The sequence below is a fragment of the Schistocerca americana genome, chromosome 3 (genome assembly GCF_021461395.2).
Source record: "Schistocerca americana isolate TAMUIC-IGC-003095 chromosome 3, iqSchAmer2.1, whole genome shotgun sequence".
Lineage (NCBI taxonomy): Eukaryota > Metazoa > Arthropoda > Insecta > Orthoptera > Acrididae > Schistocerca > Schistocerca americana.
In genome coordinates this window covers 554,668,663-554,695,756 of record NC_060121.1, presented here as the reverse complement: position 1 = coordinate 554,695,756, position 27,094 = coordinate 554,668,663, and the positions used below count along the sequence as shown (strand labels likewise).

At 37.3% G+C, this 27,094-nt stretch overlaps 1 protein-coding gene across 2 annotated transcripts in view; it reads left to right on the top strand.

The window, feature by feature from the left end:
* The window catches only part of LOC124605380 (fatty acid hydroxylase domain-containing protein 2), a 210,669-nt gene that overhangs the window by 71,173 nt on the left and 112,402 nt on the right, over positions 1-27,094 (top strand). The window contains exon 1 of one of the 2 annotated variants that reach the window (XM_047137019.1): positions 5,705-5,969. The exons of the other annotated variant lie outside the window; for it this stretch is intronic. Coding sequence (XP_046992975.1) covers positions 5,912-5,969 — 58 coding nt within the window. The 5' untranslated portion in view covers positions 5,705-5,911. Of the gene's footprint in view, positions 1-5,704; positions 5,970-27,094 lie in introns of those variants that run through there. 2 annotated transcript variants of the gene reach the window in all.

The following is a 27,094-nucleotide window of genomic DNA, read 5'->3' as shown; positions in this document are numbered from 1 at the left end:
CTGCTCTACATAGATTTTAAATTTTTAAAAGTAGGTTTAATAATCATGAAGTATTATTGAAAATATTACATAAAAAAACTATACAGATGACAATTGTTTCATACAACAATTTAAATGTTTTATTGTATTAAATAAACGACGGATCGTATAAAGCTTTCTAAAAGAATTAAAGTAAGCCAAAATCTGTAAATTGTTGTTTGTGGCAGCTGCTGTACATTGGCCTATCATATGATGGGTAATGAATATATTTTATAAGCTCCTCATAAATTAATAACATGTTGTTGTTGTTGTTGTTGTTGTTGTTGTTGTTGTCTTCAGTCCTGAGACTGGTTTGATGCAGCTTTCCATGCTACTCTATCCTGTGCAAGCTTCTTCATCTCCCAGTACCTACTGCAACCTACATCCTTCTGAATCTGCTTAATGTATTCATCTCTTGGTCTCCCTCTACGATTTTTACCCTCCACGCTGCCCTCCAATGCTAAATTTGTGATCCCTTGATGCCTCAAAACATGTCCTACCAACCGATCCCTTCTTCTAGTCAAGTTGTGTCACAAACTTCTCTTCTCCCCAATCCTATTCAATACCTCCTCATTAGTTACGTGATCTACCCACCTTATCTTCAGCATTCTTCTGTAGCACCACATTTCGAAAGCTTCTATTCTCTTCTTGTCCAAACTGGTTATCGTCCATGTTTCACTTCCATACATGGCTACACTCCATACAAATACTTTCAGAAACGACTTCCTGACACTTAAATCTATACTCGATGTTAACAAATTTCTCTTCTTCAGAAACGCTTTCCTTGCCATTGCCAGCCAGTCTACATTTTATATCCTCTCTACTTCGACCATCATCAGTTATTTTACTCCCTAAATAGCAAAACTCCTTTGCTACTTTAAGTGTCTCATTTCCTAATCTAATCCCCTCAGCATCACCCGATTTAATTTGACTACATTCCATTATCCTCGTTTTGCTTTTGTTGATGTTCATCTTATATCCTCCTTTCAAGACACTGTCCATTCCGTTCAACTGCTCTTCCAAGTCCTTTGCTGTCTCTGACAGAATTACAATGTCATCGGCGAACCTCAAAGTTTTTACTTCTTCTCCATGAATTTTAATACCGACTCCGAATTTTTCTTTTGTTTCCTTTACTGCTTGCTCAATATACAGATTGAATAACATCGGGGAGAGGCTACAACCCTGTCTCACTCCTTTCCCAACCACTGCTTCCCTTTCATGCCCCTCGACTCTTATAACTGCCATCTGGTTTCTGTACAAATTGTAAATAGCCTTTCGCTCCCTGTATTTCACCCCTGCCACCTTCAGAATTTGAAAGAGAGTATTCCAGTTAACGTTGTCAAAAGCTTTCTCTAAGTCTACAAATGCTAGAAACGTAGGTTTGCCTTTTCTTAATCTTTCTTCTAAGATAAGTCGTAAGGTTAGTATTGCCTCACGTGTTCCAACATTTCTACGGAATCCAAACTGATCTTCCCCGAGGTCCGCTTCTACCAGTTTTTCCATTCGTCTGTAAAGAATTTGCGTTAGTATTTTACAGCTGTGACTTATTAAACTGATAGTTCGGTAATTTTCACATCTTATTACGTTAATTAATTAGAAATGAAAGAAAAAGTTCCATAATTGAGAGCTGAGAAAGTATCCCCGATTTGAGCAAACCAAACTTATTGGCTATATTGTTTACGTCAAGTTTAGCAGCTGAATCGTATTTCATCGAAAAGAAAGCTAAATTTCAGTCTGCTTTCACAGGTGTTGACCTTGACTAGCTTTATCATCTTGAGTCCTTGGATGGATAACAGCAGTCTTCTGGACACGGCAACTTTCCGTTTCATCAACAAACTGTCTTCAAAATTGTGTATTTTTGTTTACGTTATGTGTAATCCTTGGAAATGCACTTGACTCTCTAGAAAAAAACATTGTTTGGTGCAAATCAAATCAATTATTTTTCTTTATTAATGTTGCAATTAATGTTGAAATCCTGCATGTCTAATGCTTGGTAGGGGTCATTTAGACCTCTTACCGAACAAGCCATCTTTTCGATAGTGAATATCTTTGGTCTTAATGGCACATTGTGTTGGCAAGATTACTAACAACAGTAAACAGTCGCCCGCATCTCGTGTTCGTGCGGTAGCGTTCTTGCTTCCCACGCCCGGGTTCCCGGGATCGATTCCCGGCGGGGTCAGGGATTTTCTGCCTCGTGATGGCTGGGTGTTGTGTGCTGTCCTTAGGTTAGTTAGGTTTAAGTAGTTCTAGGGGACTGATGACCATAGATGTTAAGTCCCATAGTGCTCAGAGCCATTTGAACCAAGTAAACAGTCCAGCACAACTACACATTGTTGAAAAGTCAGTACTGCAAGAGCTACAAATGTATACTCTTTTGGAAGCTAAGTGTATTTCTTTACGCCAAAATTTTGTGGTGAGCATGAATTTAGTTTCTTGTACAAAATAATTAGCGATAATTTTATCCTTTACTTACACCATATATTCCATATAACATGTTACAAGCAAAAGACCATCATCAAAGTCAGCACAAGGGATCAGAACTTTTAATCGACAGATCCAGAATGGTTTGGAGATAAAATTTCATTTTGATCAGGAACATGATAGTAATTCTGAAACTGATGTTTCCCAGAATAATGAATCCACGTTTTCTAGCATTCCAAGTGAAGGCAGACTACAGAAGCATGGATTTCTTTATTGGTCGTGGTACTAATTCGAGTAAAACACATTCAAGTACATGGTATCATGTAAATTCCATTTGAACCATTCTAGGAACGCATGGTACTATTTTATCTCGAAAAGAATGTTGGAGGAAATGATGCGTGGTGCTGATTTATAAGGTAGGCGCATTGCTATTATCAAGGAAAAAATGACAAACTACATCGTCTTATGAAGTGAATGCATTTTTTGGACCCAGATCAGACAAAACAAACGCGTGTTGCCTCTACTACAGTGAAGAACCAACGAAGACATTGGGAGGAACATCCGGCGAAATGTATGGCAGAGGGTATATAGCACTGTACCAATTATTCGGGCTTTTCCCGTATCATTACTGTTCGGAGTGCAGGTAGAATGCCTCCATGCGTTTTTTAAATAATCTAAACTTGCCCTGACGATCCGTAAGGGCGTAGTACGTATAGGATTGTAGTATATTGCTAGTGTTAGAGTCATAATTTATAGCCGGTGCTTGAAACTTCGTAGACTTTCTCGAGATAGCTTCCGTCTGTCTTAAAGTGCCAGTTCAGTGCTTTCAACATCTCTTTGACATTACACTACGGGCCAGAAAAACCTGTGTCTATTCATGCTGCCCTCTGTGTATGCTCGGCATGTCCTCCTAGCTATATTTGGTAGGGATCCCACACACTTGAGCAATGTTCTAGGACAGGTCTTACGAGTGATTTGTAAGCAATACAGCATTTTACCAATAAACTGCAGTCTGCTGCCTGCTTTACCCACGATTGTGCCTGTGTAATCGTTCCATTTCATGTCCCTACTAAGATATTTGTATGAGTTCAGATTCCAGCTGTGACTCATATCCATAGGTTGCCCAGGAAATATTACAAAGGATAAATTTTTCGCAAGTGTTCCGTTATTTGAAGAAATGTTGCAGGAAAAGATTATTTGAAGAAATGTTGCAGGAAAAGATTACAATAATGGAAGCCTTGAAACAAAACAACAAGCAAATACCGCAGGAAACGAAGGCGTCGAAGTCTAGGGATGTTTCATCCTCATCGTATGGTTTTGAAGACAAATTGACAACTGTAGATTATGTACCAAAAAGAGTGTCATACGGCTAGTTCTCAGCACCACAGCAGATGAAGGAAATAAAAAAAAGAGAGTTTATTCAATAATAAAACTAAATCAGGAGTTGAGTATCTTAACCGGAAAGGAATTGTGAAGAAGATAGCCTGTTGACTTACGGACAAACTTAATGAATGTAGCACCCATTAATACGACGAAAAGCACCCCCATGCCACATTGTACGTCCTCCACTGTCGGCAGTACGTTCTCCAGACATTCATGAAACCCAAAACCCTTCTATCGAATTGCCATAGGGTATAGCGTGATTCGTCCACTGTCTAGTGGCGGCTCTCACTACATCACCTCAGCGCCGCTTAGCATTAACTACAGAAATATCTGGCTTATGAGGAGCTGCTGAATCATAGTGTCCCGATCAGTCGTTGTGCTAATTAGACTGCCGGTAGCATTTTGGAATTCACAAGTGATTCATCCTGCAGATTTCATGCGATTTTTTACATTCGCCCGTCAGTACATGAGGTTTGGCTTTGTTTTGATTGAGCTGTGGCTGTTCTTTCGCATTCCCACTTCAAAAACACAATACCAACTGTCCACTTGGACAACTCGTAAAGCGTTGAAACGGCCTGAGGGATTTGTTACTCAGCTGAGATCCAATGACTAGTCCAAATTCTGAGTTACTGAGCTCTCCTGATCAAGCCATTCTGACTGCTTCGGTACTGACATCACAATATTGATGGATCCGACTCTACATGGCAACTGGTTGTCAACTCCGCATTACGTAGGGGTGTTCGAATACTGTGCTATCAGATAGTTTATTACTTTGCAGCACTGTGGCTTGAACAGTCCCCATTCCTCAGTCGACAGAAATCAACAAAACTAGTAAGCTTTAGGTGAAATCACAATTTGCTTCATCACCCGTCGACCTTTTAGATCGTAGAATATCGCATCGAAGTAGCGGCAGGAACTCTGTTGGTGGGCGTGAGCTAGCTATGTAGGTGGCAACTGTTTGAACCACGTGGACTGTTGTCACCCAAACGATGTTTGCGGTGGCCCTATGTTCTATTATGGTCGTCTGTATGATCGCACTCGGACGAAATGGCACTGGAGACATGACGTTATGACAATAGCATGGATTTACACTCTCGGGCCGAGGGAAAGACTTCTTCTCGAAGTCCAAAGATAGGGACGCAGGGTATGGGAGATCTTACTTACCACTCCCGGTTAGTTCTTAAACTTTTTTTTTTTTGTGCTTAGCATTAGCAGGGACCTATTCGCCACCCCTTCGGTATGGCTCCGTCTTTGGGTAAACCGCGTCTGGACAGAACATGCTTACGCTCATGTCTAATATGCCCATTCAGTTTCTAATATTTCCGACAGCGAAATTTCATGCGGCAGCCGATAAAGAGCCAGCAAGTGCAGATTTTCTGTGATGTGATAGGCGAATCCTTTAACGAACTAATCAACAATCTAGGCCAGTACCATACATCATGCAGGGCAGTTGTAAACGATGAAAATCACTGTCGTACCGTAGATCAAGAGTGCTAGGTTCACTATAAATTACAAAGCAATCAAAACACACCGTAACTATAGGAAAAAATCACAGAACCATTGATTAGAAGGAAATATCTCCCGGCGTAATCTTCTATTAAAATTAACCTATGTAACAGAAAGACAAATGTGACACACCACGAAAGCAAATGCGTTGTCATGCGTCTTGAACGGGAGAAAGCGTCGTCAAAGCATAATGGATAAATGCCACTGATGAAGGGAAAGTAGAGGAAAAAAGGAAGCATTTATAGCTGTTGGTCCGTTAGGTAGTCCGCAAGTAGCACAGCTGAGGTGCAGAAGTTGCTACGAGTGCGTATGTGACACGGTAGTTGAAGAGCGAATGTAGGTGACAGAAACCGGTTGCGTGTGTGACGTTGGTTCATAGCAGTGCTCTCCGTGTGGCGAGTAGGGAGAGGATGCGTCGTAACTGTCAGTTGAGCGTGCCACGTGATTATACTGTCTACAAGTGTAGGTATTCTGCAACAGGACTGCGGTCCTCTTTAGTTGCCAAGAATCTGCTGACGGAAGTGTATGCAGCCACCGACGCCCTCCTTAATCAGATACGCTAGTTGTCACATAGCGTGTTGTCATGATTCACAAAGGCATCGTGCAAGGGAAACAACGGAGACGACGTCACAGACAGAGAAGTACGCAGTCAGCATCTACATGTGTATAGCAAGGAGTGTAAAACTGCATCCTCAACGAATCACTTGATTTTTGTTTGGAATTGAACAGTAATGCTTAAATTGTAATTGAAACACAAATCACGTGTGGATTTTTTTAATGTCACACAAATTGCAAGATATTAGCTTCGATCAAGCCACAGAATAAAGTGTTAGTGTCTTTCCCTCTGTCAGTGGCTTCCTTTCAGCATAAAGATGCTGACAGCCCTTCATACTCGAGCAGTATTGAAGTAAAAAGTTGATATAGCGTCCTATTGACAACAATGTGTAGTATATTGCTAGAATACCAGTATTGTTGACTCGTTTTCTTCAAATAATCTATTGTCGTTGTAAAACAAAGAATTTGGGGAATAGCGTCGTAGACTTATTTTCTATGTGAAATGTATGCTACAGAAAAAAAGCTGTCACTGATGGATGAATTTCTGTTGCCTGTATGTATCTTATTAGTTCTGAAATACCTCAAATTGTCTTCTTTCCCGCTCTTCCCTGACAACATTCATGTTCGAGTGCTTGTTTGCGAGAAGGGGGCGGCGTTTAGGGTATTCTTGTAATTTTGATGTATGTGTGGGAACCAAGACAACTGTCCATATTTGGAGCAGTTATGCATGAGCGGGAACCATGGCGACTTTTTTTTTTTTTAACAAGCCCTTATGAAGATTTAAGAGTTAAAGAAGAAAGAGTATTCCATATCAGTAGAAAATACATACGAAAATAAAAGCAGCAGAAGTCTTTTTTGTTGATTACTGTTCATGTTCGTGGGTATTTGTATAGTCTGAGATTATGTACCGTTAGGGAATGATTAGTAAACTTTAAAAAAAATTCTTGTGGGTTTCAGTTGGAAATTATATGACACTACACGGTTTGCTGTGTTGGTGGGCTGTGTGGACAATAGAAGTCAGAGAACAAAATCAAAAATTTTTCTTTGTTGAAGATTAATATCATCAGGCATTATGTCATTTACTACATTTACTACAGGCTATGGAGTGGAAACTTTTAATCTCAGTTGGAATACAGATCTTTATAATGCTATGCCTTTGTACCACTGCCATTCATGTTAGCTGCCAGCACAAGTGATTAGGAGACATTTACTTGTGTGGAACAAAGATTTGTGGGCATAAATATACCTGTTATCATCATATTACTCTTTCAAATAGGACGGTGCAAATTGCATATTACCTTTCTGTCATCATTTGGATGTGATGTACTAATATTATTACTACCGGGACAGTTTAAGTAAAAGAATATCATTTTATTGAGAGCAGAATGTACAGCAAATTATTTCAGCTTATGCTTACTGCTGGGTGTACTGTTAATATACAGTGTGTAATGTGTGGAACTGCAGATACTTTTATATGTGGTACCTTGACATGTATACACGTCATTGTGTTGGTTGGTCATTTCTTTCCTCTATGTCAAACAATCTTCCCACAGTCAAGTCACAAACTTAACAACTTGATATTTTCGGCATGGTCATAATGCCTGTCAGTATAGCCCAACTATTTTGTGTCCACACATTGGCAGTGCAACACCTGACTGGGAGCCGAGGGGAAAATAAGCATTATTGGCTTGATCTTGCCACATGTACTTGGAGGTACCACCAAACCTAAAAACATATAACTTGTGATAACTATAATAATTTGTCGGCAAATGATGTAAATACTGATGTAGTAAGCAGAACTTGTTAATTGCCTCTGAGTATGGCATTTGTGAAAGAGACTCCACAGAGAAAGCAATACATGACCTTACAACTGCAGTCCTGGCAGAGCTAAACAAGAAAAAATTGTCACGTTGATATATTGTGTGACCTTCTCAAAGGCTTTGATTGAGCAGAACACAAAATTCTACTTCGCAGACTAAAGTGTTATGACATTAATGGTGTCCCTCCTGCTTGGGTGGGTTCCACGAGACTCAGAGGGCCATAGACACCGGTTCCCAGGTAGATGCCGTGTTTCTCGAGTTCCGCAAGGCGTTCAATACAGTTCCCACAGTCATTTAATGAACAAAGTAAGAGCATATCGACTATCAGACCAATTGTGTGATTGGATTGAAGAGTTCCTAGATAACACAATGCAGCATGTCATTCTCAGTGGAGAGAAGTCTTCCGAAGTAAGAGTGACTTCAGGTGTGCCGCAGGGGAGTGTCCTAGGACCGTTGCTATTCACAATATACATAAATGACCTTGTGGATGACATCGGAAGTTCATTGAGGCTTTTTTGCGGATGATGCTGTGGTATATCGAGAGGCTGTAACAGTGGAAAATTGTACTGAAATGCTAGAGGATCTGTAGCGAATTGACGGACGGTGCAGGGAATGGCAATTGAATCTCAATGTAGACAAGTGTAATGTGCTGCAAATACATAGAAAGAAAGATCCCGCATCATTTATCTCCAATATAGCAAGTCAGCAACTGGAAGCAGTTAATTCCATAAATTATCTGGGAGTACGCATTAGGAGTGATTTAAAATGGAATGATCATATAAAGTTGATCGTCAGTAAAGCAGATGCCAGACTGAGATTCTTAGGAAGAATCCTAAGGAAATGCAATCCGAAAACAAAGGAAGTAGGTTACAGTACGCTTGTTCGCCCACTGCTTGAATACTGCTCAGCATTGTGGGATCCGTACCAGATAGGGTTGATAGAAGAGATAGAGAAGATCCAACGGAGAGCAGCATGCTTCATTACTGGATCATTTAGTAATCGCGAAAGCGTTATGGAGATGATAGATAAACTCCAGTGGAAGACTCTGCAGGAGAGACGCTCAGTAGCTCGGTAAGGGCTTTTGTTGAAGTTTTGAGAACATACCTTCACCGAGGAGTCAAGCAGTATATTGCTCCCTCCTACGTATATCTCGCGAAGAGATCATCAGGATAAAATCAGAGAGATTAGTGCCCACACAGAGGCAATCCTTCTTTCCACAAACAATATGAGACTGGAATAGAAGGGAGAACTGATAGAGGTACTCAAGGTACCCTCCGCCACACACTGTCAGGTGGCTTGCGGAGTATGGATGTAGATGTAGATGTTCCTACGTTCATAACAGAAAGCCAAGGGTCTCATTAACTGTTCTCAGGTGGGAAGCTAATGTCAGACTGGCGAACACAACATGTGGAGTGCCACTAGGATGGGCACTGGGTCCACTCGTATTTTTGAATGATTCTCCAATGTGGTTAATTGGCACTTCTGAATTTGTAATGTTTCCTTCTAATATACAGTTCATACTCTGAAATCATCAGGGGTCAAATCGCCCAATAACACATGGGCAACCATCCCGTCAATGTTGCTGGAACCAGTAACAAAAATGGAACTCATAAAAGTAATTCAGAAATTAAAATCCAAGAAATGTGTAAGAGATGATGAAGTATCAGATTGTCTAATAAAGCATGTGCATGAAGAAATAATTGGACCTCTTTTCGACATTACAATCATCTCATTAAAAGGGATTTCCATAGAAATTAAAAATAAGTGAAATGTTTCCAATGCACAAGAAAGGTGAGAAAGATAACCCAAATAACTACATAATAGTATCTGTTTCTCAAAAACATTAGAGATGCTGATGTATACTAGGATGACCATGTTCTTAGAGAAACATAGCATTCTGATTCCAGTACAATGTGTTTTCCGAAAAGGGAAATCTACAAAAACTGCTAACTCAAGCCTAACAAGAATCTGTTGTAGAGCATTAGAAAAAAGAGACTTTGTATCTGCTATGTTTTTACGTTTGTCTAAATCTTGTGGCACAATCACCAATACAGCACTAACCGAAAAACTTGAAAGCTATGGCATAACTGGATATGCACTGCAATGAATAAAATCATGTGTTAGTAACAGAAAGCAATAAGTGACGATGCAGTCTGGATGCAGATCTGAAAGCGGAAATATTCAGTATGGTGCACCTCAAGGATATGTACTTGGCCCACTCCTGTTCATTGTATTTGTTAACAATATTGAAGTTATTGAGAATGATCAAAAGAAATGCTGCTGCATGTGAATGGCATGATATTAATGAATGTAGAAGAAAATCTGGAAACACTGGAGATAAGTGTGTTTATGTTGATACGTAACACAGTACAGTGGCTCATACAGAATGACTTAAGGGTAGTTCCATGAGTAATGGAATGACACTCGGTAATTGTTTTTGCACTTTAAGCATAGAAAAGATCAAGAATCATGCTAAAAAACAAAAAAATTAATATTATATTTTCTGTGTAAGCAAAGGAACACATTTTATTTAATAGTTTGTTTCATTCATATAATTAGGCTTACATAAAAAAAAGCTTTTTGGTAATGGAATGACATAATTCAGACATGCATATTGTTCTCATTTATAAGGCAACAATAATTCAGCTTGCTCATTGCCCATAAAAATCCGCAAAAATTATATTGTGAAGAGGAATAATTGGGAAACGAAATGGCATATAAGATAAATGCACGAAACTAATGTTCTAGTTACTTTATGTTCTGCCTTATGGCAGGTCTTGTCATGGGGAAGCCTCTTCAGAGAGGTCCACCGCATAAGTGTCTAGCGAAGTGATTCCAGTGGTGGTTTCCCGTTGCCTTCCACTAATGATGATGAAATGATAATGAGGACAACACAACATCCAGTCCTTGATCAGAGATAAAATCTGATGCAGCCGGAAATCAATCGAACCCGGACCCCTTGGCATGACAGACCGCCACGCTGACCTTTCAGCTATTGGGGCGGACAATATTTTACTAACAAAATAAAAAAAAAATTGCTGGTAACGGAATGACACTTCATAGCAATGGAATGACACTTTCTGTTAAAAATCACCAGTTTTATTCTGGGCTGCTAATTGGGTAAGGAAAATGGTACTTATTCCTCTGATCTATAGTAGGTGCAGCTAGTTTCTCAAAAATTTGGTCATTTTCTACCCAACATTTATCTTTCTTTGTGGGAAATGTAAATATATTTCCATTTGCGTCATTCTTTCTAAGAAATGAAATTTATTAACCATATTCAACATAAATCAACTGCCCCACAAAAAATCTTGATCTGTTTCTTCCAGCATGGGGCCAGAGACAAATTCCCTTGGTGCAAGGCTGTATGATTGATCAGGTCTTGTAAATTTTCTTTGGCTGAAGATCACTTTTTGAAATTGTGCACAAACCTCTGGAGAGATAGCGAGTAATGCTGGTACTCAATAATGTATGGAGCAATAAGTGCAACAGCATGGTTGGTTTTGGTCTGCTCTATTGGAACTATTCCCATCCACATTTGATCTAATTCCTCTTTATTCTCTGCAATTTGCTAGGTAGAGGTATAAACAATGTTTATGCCATGGCATCTTTCACATGCAATTTTTGCAAAGTCCTCAGCACCAGATAGTCTGTTTTTCCTAACTTTGCAGATATTCCAGACTGTACACTTTACAGTTCCACCATTCCCATCCATGACACCTTTGCCATATGATGTGGCAAAGAAGTCTGAAGAAATATTTATTACATAGTGTTCTCTGAAGAATGTCAAGTTGGCAAACAGGAAACAGTGCTTAAATTCACTCTGCATCATCACTCATGAATGTGACTGATTCTACCTCTGGGTTCATGGATATAATGTGCTCTACAATTTTACTTATGAAAGCATGCACTAAATATTTATTATGATCAAGTTCATCACTAACAGCAGCACAAGAATATCCATTTTGTGAGTCCCAAACATATGCTGTAAACAAAGTGATTTGTGGTTTTGACCAATGGGCATTCTGGAATTCATTCCGCAGTTGAACAGTATAATTTTCTGCAAAATCTACTTGCACCAAGATGATGATCCTTGTTCGCAGAATACTTTTTGTTTTCAAAAAATTTTGATTGTTGTCTTTTAATAAATGTATTTTGTAAGAATTGGGGCAGCATGTTTGAAAGAGCCTCAAGACTCTGATCAACAGTACCATGAATCTCTTTGAGTGATTCGCTGGTTCACTGTTTGCCATTAGGCAATTTGATCAGCTTCTTCATTAAGTTCTCATCCTAAGAATAATTATCTTTCAAAGATACATTTGTGCACTTTTCACATTTTGATATCACGAACTTCTTTCTCTTGACTGCAAACTATTATGCCAATCAAGTCAGAAAACGTGGTTTTCATTTGTGGAACAGCCTCGTTTATAACTTTCAAAAATAGTTTTACGTTCTTGTGGTAGTGGCAGACACACACGTTGTGTGATGTATCCTGTAAGGTGCACACTAACTTTTGTCTCAATGCACAGAACTAGGACAATTTTATTGCCATGTCAGGGAATTCCTCTTGATATATAGCATGGGCTTCTTTCAAGGTCATGATTATGTTTTTCCACCTTCCTTATCCTTCATTATCACATAATATTTCATCTCAGGAGTTGCCCATGAAATGTCATCTTGAACATAAAAAGTAGCAACCGCTTCTTCTGTGCCTGGATGTAGGTGTTGAATCTGATTTTTCACCTGTTGCTCACCTGCTAAAACTCCATCAGAAGCGTCTAATTCGAAGACAACTTCTTTGCACTTTCTTGGACTTGTAGGTATACAGTTTTCCATATGTTTAACTGCTTTCCTCAATGTTGTGGGAGATTTATATGGACTATTGGTGTAGATAATGCAAGCATCACCACCACTGCCTTCACTGCTGTCTCTAACTTTATTTCTGAATTTTCTTTGGTTAACTTTCTTTTTTCTCCATGCTTCGTAAGTTGACCAGCAGTTAAACTTTTCCATTCAGCCTTTTCCTTTCCCTGTCCTTTCTCTTGATCTTGTCAATTAACTCTTTCTCGTTGAGTCATTTCTGGTATTGTCTCATTTTCTCAGCTGATAACAACAAATGTAAAAATGAAATATCTTGTTTGAGAATTATTGTGGAAACAGTGTAATTCCTAGAAATAAGCCAATATCTATTTTAAATGAAAAATTCTATTCAATATAGTGATCTTCTAACAACACAATACATAAAAATGTCTATTATTTAGGCATAGTGACCTTCAAAGATAATCAACATTCTGTTGCAGTACATAGGAAGTCAGTCACTTCTTTTTCTATAGGCAATATTGAAGTTTTTTGATTAGGCATTGCTATTGCTTCCCAGAGAAAGCATAGGTTATGAAAGAATAAATACCGTTTATCAAAATATTAACTCCATTCTACATGTAGTATGAAGCCATTTAGTCATTTCATTGTAATCTTTACTAAAGAAGCTTAACAACTCACCTTTCAGCAGTTGCTCTTCAGACTCACTGCCTGTAAGTTTCTTCTCTTTGAAAAGTACATTCTTGGTTTGTGGGACTTCCACATTTTCCCTCCAATTTTTGCTAAGAGTATAGCCAACATACAAAATTGCAGTATAGCCAACATACATAAGCGTATTTGACCTACAACATCTTAAATAATGTCAGTCAAATTCTGTTATAAAATTATTGTCATTCTGTTACCACAACTGTGTCATTCTGTTACCACTACAAAATATTGTTTATAATGAATATTTTTTCCTCTGCTCTGAGACTTTTATCTACCCCATAAATCTGTATTTGCATGCATATTTTCAGGATTCTATAAAATTGCATTGACCCTGAAAAACAAATTTCAGGCTTTTTTTTTTTGGTAAGAGAATGACAGGAGACAATAATAAAAAATTGACCAACATGGGGACATTACTAATTTTAAAAAAATCAATATAAGCTATCGGAATGGGCTGGCCTAAGATACTTCTAAAGTAAAGTTTTTCAGATAGATTCTGTTAATAAATTACTTTACTATGCATCATTGTAGTACTTTTGAAAACTAATTCCTTAGAGGGTCTAGAAGCTGAAATTTTAGACAAGCTATAAAGCCATTTGTTTAGTTCCAGCACTTCTTAACATGAAAGTGAAGCCTCAAATTAAAAAAAAAAAAAGTTGTGTTTCAGCTAACAGAACCAATAATCAGATTTGTAATAAGAATATTTTTAATTTTTATGGTTTGTGTCCATGTTCTCATAGAACAGTCCTTAATTATAAATTTAAAAAAAGACAGTGTTAACTGTATTCACAAATAGAGAAAATGGAGATCACGTAGATTATTCATGGGTGAAACAGGATTGGAAGAAGTTCTCTATAAAATTTTTAGCAATTACTGTTGACAGTAAGCTCCAATGGAGACAATTTACAGACAATATATGCTGCAAATTAAGCACCAAAATATTTATTATGAAACAGCTTGCACATTATGCTAATAAACAGCTGGTATATTCAGTGTACCATGCCGTGTTTGAACAGTACTTACAATATGGAATTACCGTGTGGAGAAAGTTTAGCAGCACTAACACAAAAATAATTTTTTGTTGAAAAAAAGGCCATTAGGACCATTTTGAAGTAAAAACAAACAGACGTATGCACTTACCAACCAACAATAATGACCTGTTATCACTGGAACAAGGCATTAATGGTCATACACAGTGTAAAATTACCTAGGTCCAGGTGGATAACAAGTTAAAATGGAATCAACATTTAGAGAAACTGATTAAGAAGCTGAGTTTAGCATGTTACCCTCTTAGAAGAATCTCTCATTGTCTCAGTTTATTTTGCATATTTTCACTCCTTGTTGTCTTAAGAAAATGGTTTCTGCAGCACTGCACTTAAAGTAAATAAAGATTTTGTTCTGTAGAAGCAAAAAATAGCAACATTGTGTAAATCAGATAGCCATGCATCATGCAGTAACTTATTTAAGGATACTGGATTTCTTACAGCCACTTTCCAATAAATTTACTCCTTAATGGTCTTCGTTGCTGATAATCAGTTCAATTTTCTTGGATAGGGGCGGTATGGAGAAAACTAGACACAATTTTATACAAATTAAAACTCTAAACCATTGAAAAACTGAATGTATTAATGAACAAATATTTATTTAATATACATATCTTTATCACTTTTCTGTTACAGTGTGAAGGCGTTAAATAAAAATAACACTGTGGTAATAACATAATTACTAAAGAAGCTGCATGCACCTGTAACATAGGTTATCAATGCTCATACTTTTTCAGTGAGTAGTGTATATGAATTTGTATATGTTATTTTGTTGTTAGGCAAGTGGTGTTCAAGTACACATGAATAATTCGTAAATTCATATTTTTAATATTATTTGACATTGGGCTGTAATGCAGGGGAAAAAAGAATGCTGTGAATTCGAGGTACAATGTTTCTGGAAGCATTTATAACACTGAGCATTTTGGCATTTTCAGTTGTAGAACATAGGTGGATGGTGAAACATTTTCACGGAAAATGGCTCACTATACACGTACTGTTAATCAAAAATTTAAAGTGAAATCACTGTTTACATGTTTAGAAACTCGTACACGGTTTTTCATGTGGTAGCCCCTAGTGAATAAGATTGTTTTGAGGATCAATAAATCTGGAATATTTCGAATGTCAACCTCAGTATAGTAATGTTCTCAAGACTTTATTTTTTAACCTTGAAGTTCTGTTCAAATTTACGTAGTAGGTATAGTGTTTGCATCAATATGATGTGACCTACTAAAATTGGACATAAAATGGAAAATAAAATCCAATACTAAAATTGGGCACAAAATGGAAAATTACACACACACACACACACACACACACACACACACACACACACCAAAATAAGTTTTGTATCACCTCGGTTCTTAAAGATCCGTAACCTGTACAGAATATTGGAATTGAGATCAACATAAGCATCATTTCCGCCCTTTTTATTGCTCATGAAAACCACGCATTGCATGTTGTACCACCACACAGCGAAATCTTCAGAGATGGTGGTCCAGATTGCTGTACACACCAGAACCTCTAATGCCCAGTAGCACATCCTCTTGCATTGATGCATGCATGTATTTGTCGTGGCATACTATCCATAAGTTCATCAAATTGGTCCAGATTGTCCCACTCCTCAACAGCGATTCGCCGTAGATCCTTCAGAGTGGTTGGTGGATCACTTCGTCCATAAACAGCCCTTTCCAGTCTATCCCAGGCATGTTCGATAGGGTTCATGTCTGGAGAACGTGCTGGCCACTCTAATCAAGCCATGTTGTTATCCTGAAGGAAGTCATTCACAAGTTTTGCACAATGGGGGCATGAATTGTCATCCATGAAGACGAATGCCTCACCAGTAAGATGCTAATGTGGTTGCACTATTGGTCAGAGGATGGCATTCACTTATCGTATAGCCATTACAGCGCCTTCTATGACCACCAGTGGCATACATTGGCCCCACATAATGCCACACCAAAACAGCAGGGAACCTCCACCTTGCTGGACTTGTGGACAGTGTGTCTAAGCCGTTCAGCCTGACCGGGTTGCCTCCAAACATGTCTCCGATGACTGTCTGGTTGAAGGTATATGGGCCATGTGGAGTGGCTGTGCGGTTTGAGGCACCATGTCACAGATTGCAAGGCTCCTCCTGCTGGAGGTTCAAGTCCTCTCTCAGGCATGAGTGTGTGTGCTGTTCTTAGCATAAGTTAGTTTAAGTAGTGTGTAAGTCTAGGGACTGACGACTTGTGCAGTTTGGTCCCTTACAAATTCACACACATTTGAACATTTGAAGGCATATGCGACACTCATCAGTGAAGAGAATGTGATGCCAATACTGAGCACTCCATTCAGCATGTTGTTAGGCCCATCTGCACTACGCTGCATGTTGTCGTGGTTGCAAAGAAGTACCTCACTGTGGGCGTCCGGAGTGAAGTTGTACATCATGCAGCCTATTGCGCACAGTTTGAGTTATAACACAACGTTCTGTGCTACACGAAAAGCATTATTCAACATGGTGGCATTGTGTCAGTGTTCCTCCGAGGCAAAATCCGTAGGTAGCGGTCATCCACTGCAGTAATAGCCCTTGGGTAGCCTGAGAGAGGCATGTCATCGACAGTTCTTGTCTCTCTATATCTCCTCCATGTCCAAACAACATCGCTTTATTTCACTCTGAAATGCCTGGACACTGCCCTTGTTGAGAGCCCTTCCTAGCACAAAGTAACAATGCGGACGTGATCAAACCATGGTATTGACCGTCTAGGCGTCGTTGAACTACAGACAACACAAGCCTTGTACATCTTTGGGTGGGTTCAGTGACAATTCTGAACAGTCAAAGAGACTGTGTCTGTGAATTATATTTTTATTAAAATGTGTTTTACACAATGGATTTGCATAGTAACATAGCAAGTATGTAATATGAATCTCCAACACAATATTGCTATTCATTGTTAACTATTTTGACACCAGTAAGTAATGTAAGTTTTACAGATATACGTCTCTTACAGTTTCCACACACCAACTTCATCTTATTGTCAATGTTTGATGGTCAGGAATTACAGCACACACATTTTATAGTTTCCTGTGTTGTGAGATCATTCCAAGATTGCAATAGTACTTACAAGTTTGGGTTTCTTGACAATTTTCTGTTATTCATCCAACCATAGATGATGTGCTCTTGATGTTGCTGTATGAGTGGTTGTCCAAGTTCTGAGAACAGCATTTTTCTTGTCAGTTTATATGCATTCCAACTGGGACTTATTGCAGTCCTCAAGCCACCATGATGCATCATACTATTAAGCATGACATTTTTGTTTTTCTTTCAAATGTCATTGACCAGAGAAGTGTCATTTGTGAAGTAAAATGACAAACTATAAATTTACCTCTCTTGTATTTTCTGTGAAAGTTCTGGCTAGTTTCTCTATGTAGTTCCGAGAAGTGTTACTTTCCTTTTTTGCAGCTGCTGACCAGATCTAGAGAAGTAAGTAAATTGTCAAAGGTTACATTCTGACCTCTTAAGTTCACTGATGAGATCAAGCACCTCGGTTTTCATATGGTGATGCTCCCATTCCTTTGTCTGCAGAAATCTCCACTTTCAATACATATGATGTTTCACTGTAACAAAGATCACATATGGTTTATTTGCAATATACTTTCTGTACCGATTGTTTATAGACAGTCACCTTTGCTCCAGAGGTATGTAATTTAGGAATTACTTCTACTCATTTTTTTCCAAATATTACACAGTACAGCAAATTTCACAGTGTGTTATCTTCCTTCTGTACTAGATTTCTTATGAGAGTACATAATACATGCTACTTTACTGAAATTTTATAATAACACTGTTACCCAAAACATTTTCAGCCTGGTTCCTTGTATCGCAGCTTTTTGTTTACTCACCTATACAATCAATGTACACCAGCAAGAATTAACAGTGTGAATACGCTTGAAACAGAACACTGTCATTATTTATCCATTGTTGACCATAAATTCACTCACCTTCAGTAGTTTCCCTCTCCATTAACTTCCTTCTCAGTTGTATAGAAGACTACTTCAAATGAACTTACTATGTCAGTTATTATATCAGCTGCACACCTTGAAGCTTTAATAATGTTGGGTGCAGCAAGAGGGTTATTTTGCAGAATTGGGTGTACTGCCATTCTGTTGCACAATTTCTTGAAGGAATAGTTTGTGTATTACTGACACAATGTTGACTGTAGTAGTCACTGCAGCCTTGCTTTAGAACTGTTGATCATCTTAGCTTTACAATCAGAAACTGAGTCTTCACTATTTGAAACATTTATATTCGCCTTTGTCTTGGCACCAGTTAGTGATTTATTTGCCGTAGTCATTATTCACAAACTAAGTTACAGCATTTCATCAGTCAAGTAACCCAGAGAACACTCTGCCAGCAGGATTTCATTTGAACAATAATGCAAAACAAGTTGGCTGTTGATAATGGATCAATTAAATCTTTGACAACATACGGCTGTGAGAAGGCAGTAAAACCCATAAATATGTTGATTTCAGATGATAAAGGAATGGAATTTCTTTTTGGCCGTATTGACTTGAGCACTACATATGTAATAGTTAACTTTTGGAACACAACTATTTTAATAACCAAAATGTTTTGAATCACAAGAATCTCGTGCAATTATAGAAAAAGTCAATGAGTTTCACAAACATTTCTCATATAAAAAATAATAATAAAAAAGTATTTTACTTTCAGGCAACATACGCCTTAATAGAACAGCCAAGTTAAGGCCACAAATTATACTCATTGCTCTCTTTTGCATTCTAAATACATTTTTGCTGTGAGCAATATTCCCTCAAAAATGGTTTATACTGCACTGTATGAATGCAGCACTTTTTGATCACTTTTAAATTTTGGTATAGCCATACAATAGCACACTGTTGATATTCTGGTGGAAAAGTTTCTGACACATGTATCCAATTTCAAGTCCTGCTGAACCTAAAAGACTCATAAACTTTGAATTTGAAGTGCTTACATCATGTGCAGTTTTGTCCTATAATTTTGCTTGGACTCATTTTTAGTCCGATAGATAAAACAAGTTAGAGACCTCTTACATTGTTCATCTAAAGACAAAGGTGTTGGCTTATTTTTGCATATTTTCACTCGCTGTTTCTTATGTTATTATCTTCTGGGACAGTGTTCTCAGAGTATTTATTTAGCAGCAGTGAGAATATTGTATGAAATAGGTAACGCTACATCTTGCAGAACCCATTTTAAGTATCATGGGATTCTTATACCAGCTTCACAGTTAGTTTACACCTTAATTGTTTTTGTCGGTGACAATAAAAATCCGATGTCTACGGAATGTGATCTGCACAATTGCAATGCAAGATACAAAAATAATTTACGTGTAGACTTTCCTCCTTGTCTCGTATTCAGAATGGAACTGTCTACTCTGGTGCAAAGGCATTCAATGAGCTCAAACCTAACATAAAATGAGAGATTTGAAAATTCTGCTAACTAAAAAAAAAAAAAAAAAAAACAGAAACATAGTTCACAAGCCACTTTTTCTGTAAATTGTCTGAATATCTAGATCAAGGCTTCAAAAATTCGTTTTACTAGATAGCAAACAGCATTGTACATTGCAAAGCTGCATGGTCAGTAGTAATATTTAGTAAAGAGGACTCTGGATTTACAGCTGTAGGTAACTATTTCTTTGGAAAATAAGTATGACCAAGCAAATATTAAGCTACCAGACTATGATAAAGAACAGCGTGTAATATAACTGTTAATTTTGTAAGGGAAAAAAGTTGCACCCAACTGGATTAAGATAGTAATAGCAGGGAAACAGCAGGTGTACAGTATAACTGAGAAGGTAGTATCTTTTTCCAGAGAAGCAGCTTTCTTTCCAGTTTACTTGGTTAAATTTAGAGGACATTTGAGTGAATAGCATTTAGAAGTATAGTGGTAGTTTAGTATTAATACACTATAAAGTTAAGTTTCTATGATTTTTGTACATTTTAGTTCAGTACAGAACTTGAAATGCTGTGATGATATGTTCAGGGAACATATCTAAACACATTGACGAAGTCATTAATTGTGATTCAGTAATAGTTTTCTGTTGTGATATGAGCCTAACTGAGAACATCTTTTGCCATCAGTATTTGACCACGATGGTTCAACAGACCATTTACTTTTACATCTAAGTCACTGGAGGTATTTGGATCTAATAACAGGTTGTTAATGGCTGATGGGCTATTACCTATCTACTTTGTTGGGAACCTCACTGTGAGAAATAACCATTTTAGTGTGCTTACATTCTGCATTTAGTTAGATTCCTATCCAGTTCATCAAAACCATACAAAAAAAGTATTATCACTAGTAGCTTTATCAGAATTTTTTGTAGATACTTGAAGGTGGGATATATCTGTGAAGGTAACATTGTTCTTCAGAATGGATAAATACATAATAATGAATGGAGGTGGACATTTATTTTAAAAGAAGCTTTGTTTACAAAAGGATGGATGTATAAATACTGCTTAACAAACTATTACTTCTACTTAAGGCAATTACTTTCAGTGCAGTTAAAAAGTAATATAAATTACAGCGCCGAACATATAGTAATTTTGCTATACTTAATGCTGTACCAGAGGCAGAAGCCAGTCAAATGAAACAAAAAATTTATGGCTGTAACACTGATAGCATAGGAATGATGTACAATTAACTTACTAAATGTCTGTAAAAATTGCATTTCTAAGTACATTAAAATATCTAGATTATCTAAGAGACATTCAGAAAATTATGGCAGACATAAATAAAGACAGAACCCAAGGTAAAAACCCAACATATTTTGCTAATTTAAGACTTTAAATAGTAAAATAGTTAATAGAATGCTGAAACTGAACGTCTATAAAACACCAATAAGACTAATTAATTATTTCTCATGGGACTGTTTAATGCTAACAAAAGCAAATGAATGCAATTGAAATGATTTTGAAAAGAAAATACTATCCAAAATGTGGTCACGTTGTTGAAAACAATCAATAGCATCTGAGCACAAATGAAGAAACAGGGAAATGATGATTCTGAATATGAAAACACTGTTAGATTTAGAAAGTTGCAGAGACGTAGCTGGCCTGTAAAGAATGACAGATAACCATCTCCTCATAACAATACTGTGGGAGAGGATATTTTGTAGCAGCAAAAAGGATAGATCCAAACTGAGTTATTTAAATGGTGATAGATTGGATCTTTAATGGAAGAGAATGGTAACAACACAGAGTAATGGAGGTGAATACGGGAAGCTGGGCTCTTATACTTTATTGTAAGATGAGTCAATTTTTCATGATGCAATTCATTGTCTGCAGCAGTTTGACACTCACTACTAAATAAAGGCTCTTTTCCCCCTGCATTAAGATTTTCAGTTACACCCACTTTGTTCCTGTATGTTTTCTGTTGTGCACCTAATTTACAATTGGTTATTGGTTCAGTTTTTTCTTCTCTCTTGCATTCCAGCTAATGATTATTGAGCTACAACTGGCTTCGATTATGTCATATAATTACTTGTTGACAACACTGCAACAAGATATGAGATGGAATTGACAGAAAGATTAACATGTCAGTAAAGCAAATCACAGACTGATTGAGAGAGAGAGAGAGAGAGAGAGAGAGAGAGACTGCAAAACATTCTAAGAGTGAAAACAGAACATACACAAAGAGGAGCAGTATGAGTGGTTACACACACTTATTTGCCTTGTGAGGAAGTGTAATAGGAAACATCTGAATTAGCAAGACATATTGTATCCCACTAGAATCTACTTTGTCACAAAAATAATTTTCTGTGAGGAAAGTCTCCTTTAGATTATGCTAATAACAACTTTCAATTTATTTGTTTATTTAGTCTCTGCTTATGGGCTCTAGACGATAATTTTCAACTGAGAGCATAGGGTGCATCATAACAATGAGTAAGACTGATGAATATCTGTGTGATGACTGCATGTACCATGCTACATTACACCAAGGCTTAAATACAATGTATATACAATAAATATGCAATAAAGGAAACTGCATTACACTTTATAGGCACATATGAGGTTTGTTAGAGGACATCTTCTAAACATTGTGAGCTGCACTCGCTATGTCTATTTGCCAAACCGGTATTCGGGTGTGTAACCCATCAGCAGTACCATCTGATGCAAGGGAACAAACATCTGTATGTACATCAATTTCTACAACATGACAACTATATATATATATAATAGCAAAAAATTAAGTCTGCTTACTTATGCTTCTGTATGGCAGCAACATACCTCACAGCCTGTGTACTATGGGATAGGATAGATTTCATATTCTATCATTTTAACATAGACATGGTTGTGATTGAGTTCTAGGTGTCCACTTGGTGGTTTGCATTCTCGATGCACACCAATCTGAACATCATAAAAAATTGACAACTGATACAGACGTCATTGCTACAGATAACGTAATGTAAGTAGACTTATGTTTCTGCTATTATATATACAATTGTCATGTTGTAGAAGTTGACACACCTACAGTTATTTGTTCCTTTGAATTAAATGCCACTGATTGGTGATACACCCAAATACCGATTTGGCAAATAAACATATCAGATGCAGCTCATAATGTTCAGAAGGTGTACTTTAATAAATATCTTAAAGTTGCAGAGCATCAAGCATTCAGATTTTTACGTATGAGGTTATTACATATTTTCTGTTACAGTATAACATCTAATGCTGAATTTAATACTCACTCATACTGTAGGGGAGAGTAGTACACAGTGAAACAAAAATTGCATTTATGATGATTTTGTAGAAAATATTTCTTACAGAACAAAATGTTTGCATTTATTTAAAAGAACAATTCATTGCCAACAAAAATAATGTGGCAGCTAATTAATAAATGAAATTAGAGCCCTAAAAAGACATTGCAAATATTTCACTGTGTACCATGCATAGTACACAGTGAAACGGTTATGATTTTTTACATTATTAATACTTGAATAGCGTAGGTCACACACAAAACGTTAATATCTATGTTAAATACAATTACAGACATTAAAATACAAAAAGTTTTGCCCAGTGAACATAAAGTTTACTAAAATTGACTGGACAGAGAATATAATTTTATAGTCTCTTGGTAGCCATATGCAATGATGAAGGTAGAATAAAAGTCCCTGATCCGTGGAACGACAGCTCATTTTTATCATTTTATTCATCAGTTTTGCTTGAAGCCCTTTTACTTTCACAATGATTAGTTTTCTGCTTATTCGCTCTCTTCACACTTCTGTTATCTTTTCTTCTAAATTTTATCCTTATCCTTAAAAGTTTTTTTTTTCCCCCTCAATAGCTGCCTCCTCAGATGCTGAAGTCAATATGATGCTTCCCCCTTTTGAGTGTTGTTATTTTTTTATGAGTTGCTTTTCGGAAACCATGAAACTCCTTTGGTGAGATATAGGATTTGCTGGTGCTATTGTTATCAGTGTATGAATGTCAGGCGACTGCCTCAACATTTTGCATATCATCTTCCAAAGTTTTTGGAGGGGTCATGCATCCAATAATAATAATAATCCAGTGTTTCTATTGGATTAGGCACACCATCAGAATTTAAAGAGTGGTCTGAAACCACAGACACAAGGAAATCCAACTTATAGAAGATGCTAACATTAAGTGGATAAATTCTACATTTTCTACATCCAGAAGTTACATTTGTTGGTGTCACTGTCTTCAGAAACTTTTCATCGGCACATTCTGCAACTTTATAAACTGTGATAAGCCTGAATTTCTCTGCATCCATGAGTCTACAGTGGTTCACTGTGTATCGTATACAAGTGTTCACTGTGTACTAAAGACAACATAAACAAAAAATTGTTCAAGATACATAACCTATGTATCTACCATCTCTGAAACTGGTCATTGCATAGCTGAAAGTGTGTATTTGATCATAAAATAGCAAATCCCTGTTAGCTGCATGTATTATGGAAAATATTAAATTTATAAATAGATGTTCATTGTAATTTCTATCAAAAATATGCAGTAACATATAAAACAGAATGTAGTTCACCAAATTATCCATCATTACAGTCAAAGACGTCTCTAATAAAACTCAACATACAGTGATATCAAAACAAAGAAAAAATATTACTAGAGACAGCTGAAATGGGATGTTCCACTGTGTACCATGTTTCATTGAGTGACACTCTGCGCTTTATACATTTCTCTGTGAGATACACTTTCAGATGAATTTTTTTAATTGATTCCTTTTCTTCCTTAATGCATTTTGCTAGTTTGTTAAAAACCTTTTGCCTGCTTCATTTGGAGCACTCATGGTCACTTTGAGTGTAATAATTACACCTAATAATAATTTTCCTCTCCTCTTGTTGTTTGGTCATGTACTTCTTTACTTACTTGTATGCAAGTCTGTCTGGGTGGTATTTTCACTACACACTTTACAGTTCTTTACTGGATTTTAAATATTCTTTTCAAGTAGCTAGCTTGTGCACTTTCCCATATATGGAATGAGTAGCACAGTTAAAGGGATACAAGTCCATATTACGCTGTCCTGAGGACTTAACCATCCACAACTTTTGCTGTTTTGTGCATGAATTAAATCTGTGTGTTTATCTTTCTACAGAGTTCATCTACATGTCAAATGCTCATTTACAGTAGTTCGTAAAATTTTTGTGCTGCTTCCTTCTTTAATTGCCTCTCTATTTAATTTAATATTTGAGTTCTACATTTTGCTCTGTTTGGTTTATAAAGATTGTTTTGTACTAGATATTTATGTGCAGATTCAATATTTAGCAGTGCTACCTTTTCAAGCTCCTCCTTTATCTCAGCTGCACATATAATTGTAGCATAATTGGCATACATTGTAAGTTTCTGCTTTATATATTATGAGATTATTTACATAGAGAATAAATAGTATTGGCCCAAGCATGTAACCTTGTGATGCACCAAGTCTGATAATTTGTAACCCAAATCTGTAACTAATTATATCCCCCCCCCCCCCCCCCCCGCCCCCCCCCCCACTTGTACGCCTGATTTCTGTGCATTGTTTCTTATTCGTTATGTATGATTTGACTTTGTCATAGCATTTCCCTCAAATTCCATACCGATAGAGGTTCTCCATTAGCCTCGAATGATACATGCAGTAAAACGCTTTAGATAGGTCCATGAATGTCCCTCAAGTCTTCTGTTGCCTTTCAAGTGAACCCCAAAGATGTTTAGCTAAATCTGTTGATTTTTCTTTATCAGCATTTCATAGATTTTTGCAGAGGTGGAGATCAAAGATATTGGCCTCTAGTTTCCTAAGTTATCTCTGTTTCCTTTCTTAAATACTGGCTTTAATTTACTTGCTGGAAATGTATCTTCTTCTGTTGCACACTTCAGCATATGTGTTAAAGGTTTTGTATACTTTCCCTACATTCCTTAGATGAGATATGACATCATCCAAGCCAGATGAATATTTGACTTTTAGTTACTTTATTAGATTTGAAACTTATGCATCAGTTGCTGGGATGAAAGCAGTGGTATGGTTTATATGTGGAATTTTCGGCATTGTATGTACTTTTTTTTTTTTTTATAATCAGTTCATCTTCTAGAGCTATACAGGGTGGTTAGAAACAGTCTGAATAAGTTGTAAGGATGCTGCAGGATAATTCAATCGCCCTGCATCTCAGATATTGTCAAACTATCTATGTTCTGACCGCACGTGATGTCATATTTCAGTTTGTCTACACTCTACGAACACACACAACCTCAAAACTTATGCAACTAGTGTCGCCAAAGTTGGAACACGCCGAAAGTGTTTAGTTTCACTGACGAGTTGCGCAAACGCGCAGTGCGCTTGTGTAGTGGCTGGTAGCACAGTTGCCTGCAATCTAGTGTCGTTGTGTAAACTATATTCTAGGGAGCTTGTGAAATATTTTATTTCTTGTGTGGAGTACCTCCCCAGGCTTTCAGCTTTTATTATTTTTTTCATTAGGATTTTGCTGACAAAACATGTAGCATTATAACAATAATTCAATAAAGGAAGATGAATTGGTCATATTAAATTTCCATCATTGCATATAATTTTCCTATTTTTCTGCCATTAACACCATTGTTAATTGAATTATGTTTTGTGAGTAAATCTACTACCTTTTTCACTCCCGTATCTCCTGCTGACTTCCAGGTCTTTATGTTAATGTCTATCAAGATTGCAAAATGATCCTCTAGTGTGGAGTTTTACTTGTGCATTTCTGTAGCATGAAGAAATATTTGTTAGCAGGCGACCAATAGTAGTTTCACTAGGCATAGTTATTCTGGTGCCTTCATGTAGTTTAATCTTTAGGTTGTAAGTATGCAGTAAGTCCAGTAATGTCTTAATGTTGTTTGCATTTTTCCTTCGGTCTATGTTCAAATCCCCCTCTACTTGCACCGCTAGCTAGCCCACAGATGGCTACCCACTCTCCCAGGAGCCACTAGACACTCCCCCCAACCCCCTCCCTGCTTTCTGCCACACACTATCCTTCACCCCAACCCACCGTAAACCCCTACCTCACCCCTGTACTCTCACCGTGGGCCAGGAAAAAGCTGGCAGTCGACTGAGCACAATGTAGGGAGAAAGACGTGTGATAAGTATGTTTTTGAAAGCTCTTGGTTGAATATTGTAGTTGTTCAGAGTAGTTTTATTTCCCCATTTGGTGATTGGTAAAGGCCCAATACACAGCATATCTTCCCTGCAATTTTTATTTCCCCTGCTGTAGCTTCCAAGCTCACTTTCCTAGTATATTTTGTGGTAATTTGGATGGCTTTAGTTGATTTGTAGGATTTTTATGCAATGTTCTGCTCAAACTCTTCATATTTGCA